General features: G+C 48.2%; 1 protein-coding gene across 3 annotated transcripts in view; it reads right to left on the minus strand.

Annotated features, from left to right (window-relative positions):
- Positions 1–13224, minus strand: part of CLCC1 (chloride channel CLIC like 1) — a 72494-nt gene extending 59270 nt beyond the window's left edge. The window contains exons 1-2 of one of the 3 annotated variants that reach the window (XR_012725112.1): positions 13100–13224; positions 132–269 (exon numbers count right to left, since the gene is read on the minus strand). Coding sequence is in view for 2 of the 3 variants with exons in the window: in XM_075322047.1 (XP_075178162.1) it covers positions 132–269; positions 13100–13180 (219 nt within the window). In the remaining variant the exon portion in view is untranslated. Of the gene's footprint in view, positions 1–131; positions 270–7697; positions 7799–13099 lie in introns of those variants that run through there. The other 2 variants (XM_075322047.1, XM_075322048.1) reach the window with 2 other exon arrangements.
- Positions 13225–14377: the final 1153 nt, after the last annotated feature.

Here is a 14377-nt window from a genome sequence, read left to right on the forward strand (position 1 = left end):
CTCAGAGAAGATCATTCGTTACGGAAACACGGGGACAATGTACTGAGGCCAAGCAAATCTGAATTTCCACTTCATTATATTTTCTACATTTCACAAACAAACACAAACATTAGGGTTTGCGAATTATGTACCTTCGGGTTAATCATTTTGCCAGTAGCCGCATCATAATTAAACATGTCTGTAGGGTCGGTCCAGTCTTCATTGTCATAGTGCCCATCGCACAGTGTCACACACAGGGACAGAAGCAAGAACAGATACATATTACAGACCTGCAAATAAACAAAATATATGTAAGATAGGAAAGAGAGAAAAGTGGAATGAAATCCGTTCTCCGTAAAGAAAAATAACATAATGTGATGGAGGCCTGGTGTGAGGTGTGCGCTCTGCCATACTCCCAGCACAGGGGTCACTGACGCGCTTCACAGCGGAGCTTACAAGCACATGCTTTTTGTTTAGGTAACCTTACACTCTGAAGTGGCCGGTATCATAGGCAACCGTTATCTTTAAATTTAAAAAATCCCTCCATTCTTGAAGAATGAGAGGATTTTTAATAAGTTAATTATAAATTTGCTTACTTTTACAAGCACAACTCACCCTTTGAACAGTCAGGGATAAAATTTACGTCGACATCCGCAGCATAAATTCTGCAAATCTAAAACCTGCAGCCAGGGGCGTAACTAGTATAGGTGCAGGGGTTGCAATCGCACCCGAGCTCTGGAGCCTGGGGGGCCCAAACGGTCTCTTTGGCCTATATAAAAAGACTAATACTATTAAAATCTTAAAATGATTGGGGGGCCCCATTGCGGCTTTTGCATTGGTGTCCATGAGCTTCAAGTTACATCACTGCCTCTAGCGTTTGCCAATTTCCATGGTGGATATTTTTCATGCACTCAAAGGGGTACTTTGCACACTACGACATCGCAAGCCGATTGTTGCGATGCCGAGCGCGATAGTCCCCGCCCCCGTCGCACATGCGATCTCTTGTGATAGGTGCCGTAGCGAACATTATCGCTGCGGCAGCTTCACATGCACTTACCTGCCCTGCGACATCGCTCTGGCCGGCGACCCGCCTCCTTCCTAAGGGGGCAGGTCGTGCGGCGCCACAGCGCCGTCACACGGCTAATAGAACAGGAGGGGCGGAGATGAGCGGGACGTAAACATCTCGCCCACCTCCTTCCTTCCGCATTGCAGCCGGGATGCAGGTAGATGTTCCTCGCTCCTACGGCTTCACACACAGCGATGTGTGCTGCCTGCTGGAACGAGGAACAACATCGTACCGTAGCTGCTGCAAAATTATGGAAATGTCGGACCCTACACCGATCATACGATAACGACGCTTTTGCGCTCATTAATCGTATGTAAAAGGATTCACATACTGCGATGTCGACAGCAACGCCGGATGTGTGTCACTTTTGATTTGACCCCACCGACATCGCACCTGCGATGTCGCAGCGTGTAAAGTACCCCTAAGGCCCCCTTCACACGTCCGTGAAACACGTGCGTGTTTGGCCCGTTTACGTATGTATCGGAGACACGGCCAAACGTGCACCAATGTTAATCTCTGTTTGAGGTCACACGTGCGTTATTTCATAATGTCCGTGTGTCCGTGATCCGTATGTGTTTCCGTTTTGCACGGAAGCATGTCCGTTTTCTGCACGGAACACGCACACGCAGACACCATGAAAGTCAATGGTTATGTGCGCACAATACGTGACACGGATGCATCTCTGTATGCTCCGCGTACATTTTGTGCTTTTTTCTAGCGCTGTCGGTCATTCTTTCTTTTCCTGTCTATGTCGGTCAAGCTCCCTCAGTCCGTCGGTCGGTCTCTCTGTCTGTCTGTCGGTCTCTCTCTGTCTTGTCTGTCCCTCTGTCGCTGTCTGTCGATCAGTCTCCCCCCTCTCTCATACTTACCGATCCCCGGCGCGGCGCTGCACGGCTGTTCTCTAAACTCCGTCGGCTTTTCCTCTTTTGAAAAAGCCGGCTGCTCATTAAACAATCTCGTATTCCCTGCTTTCCCCGCCCACCAGCGCCTATGATTGGTTGCAGTTAGACACGCCCCCACGCTGATTGCCAGCTGTCTCACTGCAACCAATCGGAGCCGCCGGGGGGGCGGGACTATACTGTGCAGTTACAAAAATAAATAAATAATTTAAAAAAAAGCGACGTGCAGTTCCCCCCATTTTGATACCAGCCAGGGTAAAGTCACACGGCTGAAGGCTGGTATTCTCAGGATGGGGAGCTCTCCGTTATGGGGAGCCCCCCAGCCTAACAATATCAGCCAGCAGCCGCCCAGAATGGCCGCATACAATAGATGCGACTGTTCTGGGACTCTATCCGGCTCTTCCCGATTGGCCCTGGTGCGTTGGCAAATCGGGGTAATAAGGAGTTAATGGCAGCTCATAGCTGCCAATAAGTCCTAGATTAATCATGTCAGGCGTCTCCCCAAGATACCTTCCATGATTAACCTGTAAGTTACAGTAAATAAACACACACACCCGAACAATCCTTTATTAGAAATAAAAAACACTAACAAATTCCCTCATCATCAATTTATTAACCCCAACAAAGCCCTCCATGTCCGGCGTAATCCACTGACCTCCAGCGTCGCATCCAGCTCTACTGCATGAAGGTGACAGGAGCTGCTGAAGACACCGCCGCTCCTGTCAGCTCCACGCAGCTAATGAAGGGAATAGCGCGATCAGCTGAGCTGTCACTGAGATGAGTAGCGCGATCAGCTGTATCCAGCAGTGTCCGCGATTAACCTCAGTGACAGCTCAGCTGATCGCGCTATTCCCTTCATTAGCTGCGTGGAGCTGACAGGAGCGGCGGTGTCTTCAGCAGCTCCTGTCACCTTCATGCAGCAGAGCTGGAGGCGACGCTGGAGGTCCGTGGATTACGCCGGACATGGAGGGCTTTGTTGGGGTTAATAAATTGATGAGGGAATTTGTTAGTGTTTTTTATTTCTAATAAAGGATTGTTCGGGTGTGTGTGTTTATTTACTGTAACTTACAGGTTAATCATGGAAGATATCTTGGGGAGACGCCTGACATGATTAATCTAGGACTTATTGGCAGCTATGAGCTGCCATTAACTCCTTATTACCCCGATTTGCCAACGCACCAGGGCCAATCGGGAAGAGCCGGATAGAGTCCCAGAACAGTCGCATCTATTGTATGCGGCCATTCTGGGCGGCTGCTGGCTGATATTGTTAGGCTGGGGGGCTCCCCATAACGTGGAGCTCCCCATCCTGAGAATACCAGCCTTCAGCCGTGTGACTTTACCCTGGCTGGTATCAAAATGGGGGGAACTGCACGTCGCTTTTTTTTAATTATTTATTTATTTTTGTAACTGCACAGTATAGTCCCGCCCCCCGGCGGCTCCAATTGGTTGCAGTGAGACAGCTGTCAATCAGCGTGGGGGCGTGTCTAACTGCAACCAATCATAGGCGCTGGTGGGCGGGGAAAGCAGGGAATACGAGATTGTTTAATGAGCAGCCGGCTTTTTCAAAAGAGGAAAAGCCGCCGGAGTTTAGAGAACAGCCGTGCAGCGCCGCGCCGGTGATCGGTAAGTATGAGAGAGGGGTACTCCATTCAGTCACTCTGGGGATTAGCGGTCACCGGTGAGTCCTTCACGGGTGACCGCTAATCAGGACGTGACACCCAGACACAGCCGCGGTATGACAATGAAGTCGGGTGACGTTCACCCCAGTTTATTCTCTACGCGCGACTCTGTCTGCTGTCAGCGGGTATGTATCTACGACATTGTGCATCACAAACACACATAAATTCACACGGACAACACATACACGTCAGTTATTTCTCTCACGCATAAACGGACATCCAACGCGCATACGGCATTCACACAGATGGCACACGGACACACAAAAACGGAAAACGTACCCGAAAAACGGACGTAACACACGTGCGTGTTTTTTCACGGACGTGTGAAGGGGGCCAAAGGCTGCATTCTCACATCAGAGTATAAATTCTGTGTTTCGTTTTTTCAATGATAACAAATTAACAGAGCTCGGATACCATCTGTGCGTCATCCGAAAGATGCTGTCCTTCACTACAGTTTATAGAAGTCATGTTTCTTTTCCCCATATAAGAAAAACAGATGGCAGATAGATTATAAAAAAAAAAAAAAATGACACGGGAACAAAATGGATACAGCACATTGGGTAGAAAGAAAATTCAATTTCTGAAATATGAGAAACAGAAAAGCTGTGTGAATGGGGCTTTAGACTACATCAAACTATGAAATAAAAGTGAAAGCATCTTCTCCAGACAACGCCTGTGGAGGAATTCATGGTTAGTCATTACACGGTGGAACCATCCACAGAATCACTGCTTCACTGGCAGAATCCGCCTGCACGTACAGCACCCAGCGGTGCACTATATGGCAACCTCACTGCTTCACTATCGTGCAGAGACGCCACCCGACAACCGAGCAGAGCTGCCGCCCGACCAATCTACACCCCATCTACTGTCTCCTCCCCAAAATCATTTAGAATGTAAGCCCGCAAGGGTAGGGCCCTCTTCCCTCTGTACTAGTCTGACTACTGTAACTTGTGTATGTATTCTGTATGTAACCCCCTCTCATGTACAGCACCATGGAATCAATGGTGCTCTATAAATAAATAATAATAATAATAACACATGGAGCCCCTGCAGCTCCATAATACAAACCAACAGAGAACTCCATGTGCCACAGCCTCCTGCATGTGGCTCTATGGTGTGTATGAGGTCAAAGGCAGGGGGAAGAGCAGAAAAAGCAGTGGTGGAACTGCATCTTTTTTTTCTTCTTTTATTGCCTTCTCCCACAAAGAAAACTGGCAACAATACCAGTACCTACATGTAGTCTGAAAATTGGGATTCCCCCCTCCCTGTACAGTGCAGTGATCGGTATGGTGAAATCCACACTAAGGTGGGCTTTGCACGTTGCGACATCGCAAGCCGATGCTGCGATGCGAACATTATCGCTACACCAGCTTCACATGCACTCACCTGCCCTGCGGCCATCGCTCTGGCCGGCGACACGCCTCCTTCCTAAGGGGGCGGGTCGTGCGGCGTCATAGTGATGTCACACGGCAGGCGGCCAATAGCGGCGGAGGGGTGGAGATGAGCAGGATGTAAACATCCCGCCCACCTCCTTCCTTCCGTATAACCGCCGGCAGCAGGTAAGGTGATGTTCCTCGCTCCTGCGGCTTCATACACAGCGATGTGTGCTGGCGCAGGAGCGAGGAACAACATCGTACCTGTCGCTGCACCGGCATTATGGAAATGTCGGAGAATCCACTGATGATACGATAACGACGCTTTTGCGCTCGTTAATCGTATCATCTAGCATTTACACACTGCGATGTCGAAAGTGACGACGGATGTGTGTCACTTTCGATTTGACCCCACCGACATCGCACGTGCGAAGTTGCAACGTGCAAAGCCGCCCTAAGGCTATGTGCGCACTAGAAAGTGCCATTATCTTAAAAAAAAACCGGACCCTCTGAAAGTATCCCGCATCCGTGGTAAAAACCGCGGTAAAACCGCACCCGCGTTTTTGCCACGATTTGCCACGCTTTTGCCGCGGATTAACCGCAAATTTTCCGCAAGTTGGTCCCCGCGGTTTTTACTGTTATCTATGGCAAAAACCGCAGGTACCTGCGGAAAAGAAGTGAAATGCACATTTTCTCAAGAAATTTTCTCAATAAATTCTGAAAGAAGGTTCTTGAGAAAAAAAAAAAACCAGTGTGCGCACAGCTATTTTTATTCCCATAGGTTTTGCTGGGAAATGTCTGCAGAAAGGTTACAAACATTTCTCAAGAAATTTCTGCAGCAAAACCGCGGGTAAAAACACAGTGTGCGCACAAGGCCTTAAATGCATAATTATGTGTGCACTTGCGTCAGATTGTATAAGGTAAAGGGTTAATCCCACCCTCATACATGGTAATACCTGCAACTACAGGAAATTCTTCACTTTACTGCTTGTTAAATTTTGAATTGTTTTCTTGGAAGCTTGTTGTCTTGGATACCAACCTACGCTGCTACACAGCAGAATATGTAATCTAAGAAAAAGACTGATGGCACATCCTATCTTTCTAATGTGAACAGGTGCAAACTGAATATGAAACATAGTAACAAAAAGGAGACAGTTGCACTCTGTAGTGCAAAGAATATGGCAATACGAAGGGCAGCTAAGGCTGGTTTCACACTACGTCTTTTTAACATCCGTTAAAAACGTTTTTTTAACGGAAGTACGGATCCTGTGCAAATCCGTTTTCACTGCAATGCATTTTCAATGGACTCGCGTCCACCTGCGTTCGCATGCGTTTGCGTCCGTTAGACGCAGGATCCTGTGAGATGCGTTATTTTGACATGTTTCAAAAACGCAACATGTAGCGTTTTTTGCTTTGTCAAAATAACGCATCTCACAGGATCCTTCACATTGCGCCGCGAGCTGCAATGCATTTCAATGAGTGCTGGATCCTGCCTAGCAGAATGCGTTCAGTTGCGTTGTAACAGGATCCTGCTTTTGTACTGAGCATGCCCAGAAAGTACTGAGCATGCCCAGAACCAGTCTCCAGTGATCTGTCTCTCTCTCTCCTCCCTCCCTCACCCCCTCTCTCTCTCTATCTCTGTCTTTCCCCCTTCCTCCCTCCCTCCCTCTCCCCCACCTGAGAGCTGCGGACACTCGTAACCAAGGTAAATATCGCGTAACCACTTATCTTAGTTACCCGATGTTTACGTTGGTTACGCGTGCAGGCAGCCCTGCTCCTAGCAGCTGCAGACACTCGTAACCAACATAAATATCGGGTATCCAAGGCCGATGTTTACCTTGGTTACCAGCGTCTGCAGCTGTCAGAAGCCTCCTCCCAGTCTAGCTCCCCTCACTCCCGATCACATGACTCCAATGCCCGCCCCTAAATATCCAGTGCAGGATCCTGCAAAATAACATATGCGTTTGCATACGTTATTTGCTGTAAAAGCAGGATCCGTACTTCCGCTAAAAAAACGTTTTCAGCGGATGTTAAAAAGACGTAGTGTGAAACCAGCCTAAGGCTGCTTTCACACATCCAGTTTTTGCAGTGCGGCACAATACGGCGCTTTGCAGAAAAAATGCAACCGTTGTTTTTTTTGCCGCCGGTTGCGTTTTTCCCGCATAGACTTGCATTAGCGCCGTATTGTGCCGCATGGCCTTGCCTTGCGTCCGGTTTTTGCCGGATGCGGCATATTTAGCCTATGCGGCGGCTGGATGGAACGTTGCCTGGCACGTTTTTTTGTGCTGCGAAAAAAACGCATCGCGCCGCATCCGGCGCAATGCAGCACGATTTACAATGCAAGCCTATGGACGCCGGATGCGGCGTCCTGCGGCAAAAACCGCATCCAGCCGCCAGATGCGTTTTTTTGCACTGCGCATGCTCAGTATCAAGCCGCATCCGTCAAAAAACAGACGGGCCGCATGGGAAAAACTTATGCAACGGATCCGTTTTTTTCACCGCATCCATTGCATAGGTTTTTGAGCCGGATTGAGCCGTACTGCAAAAACCGGATGTGTGAAAGCAGCCTAAGTCTTTAGCTTTACCCAGAAAGAAACAAGAATAAAGGAAAGAAAAAAAAGAAGAGGACAACGGGGCGCCAAATCTAAGTGTAGATGTATGTAAACACAGATTGCAATGATCGTACGACTTTTACACTCACCATGCAGATTTCTTCTGTTTTCGCTAGTAGGATCCGTGTAGTGGATCAACTCTTTTACTAATCCTCCAGTATGCAGCACGACCCCTCGGGAAAAACAATGAGAGTCCTGAACAGGTGCTCCCACGTGGGTAATGGAGTAAAGACAAAATCCCTTTCGGCGCATCCGGAGGATAAATGGGATATCAGTGCAAGTTTAAAAAAACTTCAGGAACAAGGGTTTATTAATAGGTTCAATAAAAAACAGACAATTACGGACAACGCGTTTCAGCTAACAAAAGCCTTCATCAGGTGTAGTCCGGAAGCGCCGAAAGGGATTTTTTATTTACTCCAGAAAGAAACAAGATAGGATGATAAATCTTTTACATTTATTCCACATACTCTCCACTGATGACAACACACTTCTTACATCGGTATTCCAGGTTCTGTAAGCCTAGCTAAAAGAAGGATTTTGGTTGTGACTCAAACCAGGCATCTGTACCAGCCATGGCATTAGAAATGGCATCAGAAATGGTGTGAAATTTGGTACTCTTGAGGTGGTTCTTCAGGTTTGGAAACAGATTATAGTCAGAAGGAGCTAGATCTGATAAATAAAGTGGGTGGTCAACCAGCTGGAAGCCCATGTCTGCGAGTTTCGCCATGGTCGCTTGTGCAGTGCGAGCGGAGGCGTTGTCTTGCGGGAACAAGATTCTTTTCGACAGCTTGCTGCGCTTTTTGGCCTTCAGAGCTGCCTTCAATTGGTCCAAAAGTTCAATGTAATACCTTGCATGGATGGTGGAATCCTTTTGAAAGTAGTCCACTAGCAGCACGCCCTCCTTATCCCAGAACACAGACGTCATCACCTTAGTGGCTGATTTTTGTACCCTGAACTTCTTTGGACGAGGAGAACCACTGTGCCTCCACTCTTTTGACTGCTCCTTGTTTTCAGGGCCATACAAATAAATCCAGGTCTCATCCATAGTGACCAGTCGATCCAGAAAGTTCTTATCAGTCTGGAAATGTTGATAAATGGACCGGGAAGTTTTCACTCGCATGCTTTGCTGATCTGTTGTCAAACATTTGGGGATCCACTCTGCAGATAGCGTCCTCATGTCCAAATGTTCATGGATAATAACAAAAACACGTTCACGGGAAATCCCCATGATGTCTGCTATTGCTTTAGCTGAAATTCGTCGATTCTCCAGTATGAGGTTGTGCACAGCATCGACGATCTCCGGAACAACAACCACTCTCGGTCGTCCAGGACGTTCCTCATCATTGGTGCTGAAGTGGCCTGTTTTAAATTTGGCAACTCAGTTCTTAACTGTGGAATATGATGGACATTGATCCCCCAATGTCTGCGACATATCACCAAGAATATCCTTTGCGGACTTTCCTTGCAGAAACAAGAATTGTATCACTCCTCTGCTCTCAGTTGCTGTGAATATCGCATTAGACTCCGCCATTTTTTTTCTCGCGTGCGTAGAACACTGTTGCCATAAGCAACCCACACAAAATTTTGAAAACTTATATTAGACACATAAGGCTTTCATATGATGTAACATTCGTTACCATAGAAACAAACAAAAAAAGCCAAAGACTTATCAGCAGCCCCTTGTAGACATGCATTATTGCTATGAAAAAAACATGAAAAAATTGAGATACTCAGCACACGCAAAATGGCCCTGAGGGTGGCACATGCACAACGACACCAGACAATCCTCAGCAAAACAGTGCCGCAGGCAGAACATGCACAGATTCAGACTCCAGCGGAGTAAGTAGTCCAGGTCTGAATCTGTGCATGCGCCACCTGCAGAGCCATTATGCTGAAGACTGTAGAATGTCAGCGTGTGCATGTGCCACCCTCAGGGCCATATTGCTGAAGAACCTCTGGAGATGAATGTGCCAAGTGCGGACCTTGTTGCACCCAGAACCACGGGCAGTTCTGGGTGTATATTGCTAATCCCTGCCTAACTGTCCCTGTATACACTATACATAAAGAGATCTTTAGAAAAAGTACGTCTAAAGATCTTTTATCTTATACTAATGAGCGCAGGGACTAGTTCCCTGGGTGTTATATCCCCTGACTAGCCGCCTTCTTAACATGTTAGTATACCCACAGGGGTGTGCTAACATGCTATTCAATGTAGCATCACCAGCGGTGCCACACATACCTATGTCTGCTGTGACCGCTCTTCTGAATGCCCGGCACTTCCAGTCATGCGCAGTATGAAGCCAGGTGTATGCGTCCCAGCTTCAGAGAGGTCTACTGCGCATGACTGGAAGTGTCGTCACAGCGAATGCAGGTGACGCTGCATGGAATAATAATAATTTTATTCATTTATATAGCACTATTAATTCCACAGCGCTTTACATACATTGGCAATACTGTCCCCATTGGGGCTCACAATCTAGAGTCCATATCTGTATGTCTTTGGAGTGTGGGAGGAAACCGGAGTACCCGGAGGAAACCCACGCTAACACAGGGAGAACATACAAACTCCTTGCAGATGGTGTCCTTGGTGGGATTTGAACCGAGGACCCCAGCGCTGCAAGACTGCAGTGCTAAACACTGAGCCACCGTGCCGCCCATTGAATAGCATGTTACTATGCCCTTGTGGGTGTGCTAAGAGGGCGGACTAGTCAGGGAATATAACGCCCAGGGGACTAGTCCCCGCGTTCATTAGCATATTATAAAGGATCTCTAGAAATACTTTTCTAAAGATCTCTAGCTATGCCAGTGTATACAGGGACCGTTAGGCAGGGATAAGGCTAGTTTCACACTTGCGTTGAATGGCAACCGTCACAATGCATTGTGTAACGCATGTGACGGATGCCTTGCAAAAAGTGTGATAATAAAGGCCACGGATTCCAGTGAAATAACGCATTGTGTTAAGTTTTCTTTAGCCGAGAGAGAGAGAGCCCTCATCTTCACCGCACACACCCCGACATTACCGCCCTCATCTTCACCGCACACACCCCGACATCACCGCACACACCCCGACATCACCGCACACACCCCGACATCACCGCCCTCATCTTCACTGCACACATCCCAACATTACAGCCCTCATCATCACCGCACACATCCCGACACTACAGCCCTCATCTTCACCGCACACATCCCGACACTACAGCCCTCATCATTCCCGCACACATCCCGACACTACAGCCCTCATCTTCACCGCACGCACCCCGACACTACAGCCCTCATCATTCCCGCACACATCCCGAAACTACAGCCCTCATCTTCACCGCACACATCCCGACACTACAGCCCTCATCATTCCCGCACACATCCCGACACTACAGCCCTCATCTTCACCGCACGCACCCCGACACTACAGCCCTCATCATTCCCGCACACATCCCGAAACTACAGCCCTCATCATGACCGCACACACACCCCAGCACTACCGCACCCATCATCACCGCACACACACACACCGGCATTACCTCAGTGACGTCCCCGCTGACAGCGCGATTCACTTCAGTTGCTGCGTGGAGCTCACAGGAGCGGCAGCGTTCTACTGCCGCTCCTGTCAGCTTCATGTAGCAGAGCTGGATGCGTCGTGGGACCTCGTGGATTACGCAGGACCTGGAGGAGTATTTGGGGATTTTAATAAAGTGGTGAAAGAGGGTGGGTTTTTTTGTCTTTTATTCCAAATAAAGGATTTTTTCGGTGTATGTGTTTATTTACTTTTACTTACAGGTTAATCATGGAAGATATCTCGGGGAGACGCCTGCCATGATTAACTCATTACCCTGATTGCCACCGCACCAGGGCAATTCGGGATGAGCTGGGTAGAGTCCTGGGACTGTCACATCTAATGGATGCGGCAATTCCGGGCGGCTGCTGGCTGATATTTTTAGGCTGGGGGGCTCCACATCCTGAGAATATCAGACTTTAGCCGTGTGACTTTACCTTGGCTGGTATAAAAATTGGGGGGGACCGCGCGCCGTTTTTTTTTTTAATTATTTATTTATTGTACTGCACAATATAGACCTGCCCCCGGCGGCTGTGATTGGTTGCAGTGAGACAGCTGTCACTCAGCGTGGGGGCGGGTCTGACTGCAACCAATCATAGGCGCCGGTGAGTGGGGAAAGCAGGGAATACGAGATTGAATAATGAGCGGCCGGCTTTTTCAAAAGTGGAAAATCCGCCGGAGATTTGTGACAACTGTGCAGTGTCGCGCCCGTGATCGGTGAGTATGAGAGAGGGGGGACAAGGGGGGACAGAGACCAGGAGTGATTTTAAACGATTTTGATAGTTCTGCTGGACATGCTGAGCATGTGCAGTAGAATGTGACGGAAACCGCCACCATAGACAATCATTAGACACCGTGGCGGATTCCAACGGAATCAGTCGAGGTGCGCTATTTTAACGACACAAAAAACGCTACATCCAGTGTTCCCTCCGCCTGACGCAGCGTCAAAATAACGACACTGCGTCGTGCAGCGGATGCAACGCAAGACCATCCGTTGCTAGCCGTAGCTAATAGAAGTCTATGAGGAATATAACGGTTTCCTGCAGCGGTTACCGTAATTCCTCAAGGCTGCGGATAGCAATGGAAGCCGTCCAACGCAAGTGTGAAAGTAGCCTTAGGCTAGTTTCACACTTGCGTTGAACGGGATCTGTAGCATTGCGTTGTGTGACGCATGTAACGGATGCGTTGCATATAGCGGCACAACGCATGCTACAGATCATACAAAATAACGCAGTCCGTTGTAGTTTTTTTTTCTTGACTTTACACATCTGAGCATGCGCAGTTGTGTAAAGTCAGCTGCGTTAACGGAATCCGTCAAATGACGCATTCTAACGGAATCCGCCACCATAGGCGTCCATTATAAAACAAACGGACGCCTAACGGATTCCTGCAGATTGCGTTTTTTTGACACTCCGCCAAGCACAGAAAAACGCTACATGCTGCGTTCAATCCGCTAGACGCAGCATCAAAATAACGCCGCTGCGTCGTCTAGCGGATGCAACGCAGACACTTGCGTTACAGTGTGTCGTCCATACAACTCTATGGAGAATAGCGCGGTCCGTTAACGGACTGCGCTATTCTCCATAGTGACGGAATGCGCTGAACGCAAGTGTGAAAGTAGCCTTAGCAATATACACCCAGAACTGCTCGTGGTTCTGTGTGCAGATTGGACCTGACATGTTCCCTTTACAAAAGAGAACTCTATCCACAGTCCTGATGCACAAAAAGGATATTGCACCAGAGTATCACGAATTAAACAAGATTTCTGCTTTACAGGTATGTGATAAGGCAATATAACCCCGCTTGTGGCCGCTCCGCACATGTATGGACACAGGTGAGGACCCCTGAGGGCACGGCGCGGCGGCTCACATCACTACTATGCCAGAGATCCGAGTATGAGTGAGCTCTGCAGAAATGCGGAACAGTTCATGACGTCACCTGCTGCCCCGCTCCTGACCGGGCTCCGTGTAATACCGCGTACCAATATCCCATCCGGGTCTGCGGCGCCCGTGACGTCATCAGCACGTGATCCCAGCAGCTCGCCCACCAGGAAGGAGAGAGGGGGAAGTGAGAGGCGCCTGCAGCCTGGAAACGCAGGATGTGCCCCCTGACTCTGTGCCGGCGGCCCCGCCCCCTGACTCTGTGCCGGGTCCATTGCTGCTTACGGCATCGCCAGAACCGGCTGCATTGTCCTGAGATTACACCATGGTCACACGTATATCACACAGGGAAGCACATGGGGGAGCGGCTGCCCTAATGGCGGAGTGTCGGACGCCCGGAGTACCGGTTGTGCTTTGCCCCTCCCCCACAGACGATCAATGCTGCACTTCGTTTCTTGTTTTCACTTTTTTTTTTCTTCACAAGTTTAACCCTTTCCTGCCCAGGCCACATTTGTCAGTTCGGACCCGCGGCACTGTGAGGCAATCACTGTGGGAAGCTTCAGCAGATTCCAGTTATTAGATTTTTATTTATTTTTGTGACACATTGTACTTTGTGTTAGTGGTAAATTTTGTGTTAGGAAGTTAGGAGTCAAATTTCACCTGCACTTTCTCATGTTTCCAGCAAAATTTCTAAACCACTATTTGTAGGGCCTTCATCACATTTGAAGTGACTTTGAGAAGCCTAGGTGAGAAAAAATACCCAAAAGTGACATTTTAAAAACTGTACCCCTCAAACTGCTCAAAACCACATTCAAGAAGTTTATTAACCCTTCAAGGGCTTCACATGAATTAAAGCAATATGGAAGGAAAAGATTAAAATTAAAAAACATTTCCACAAAAATATTGCTTTACCCCAAATTTTGCAAGGATAACAGGAGTACACCAATATTGTTTGGGCGCACGGCAGGGCTTGGAAGGGAAAAAGTGCTAGATCACATTTGGAGCTCAAAATTGTCTGGAATCGATAGCGGACACTATGTCTTGTTTCGAGAGTCCCTGATATGACTGAACAGTGGAAACGCCCTTCTAGTGACTCCATTTTGGAAACCAGACCACTCAAGGAATTTAGAGGTGTGGTGAGCACCTTGAACCCGTAGGTGTTTCACCAAATTTTATGAGCCTTGAAAATGGAAAAAAAAAGTAATTTTTCCCACAAACATGTTTGTTTTTTGCCTCAATTTTTCTTTTTCTCAAGGGTAGCGGGAGAAAATAGACTGTACAATTTATTGTGCAATTTCCGTCAAAGTTCGCTGATACCCTTTATGTGGTGGAAAAC

The sequence above is a fragment of the Anomaloglossus baeobatrachus genome, chromosome 8, assembly GCF_048569485.1.
Source record: "Anomaloglossus baeobatrachus isolate aAnoBae1 chromosome 8, aAnoBae1.hap1, whole genome shotgun sequence".
NCBI lineage: Eukaryota > Metazoa > Chordata > Amphibia > Anura > Aromobatidae > Anomaloglossus > Anomaloglossus baeobatrachus.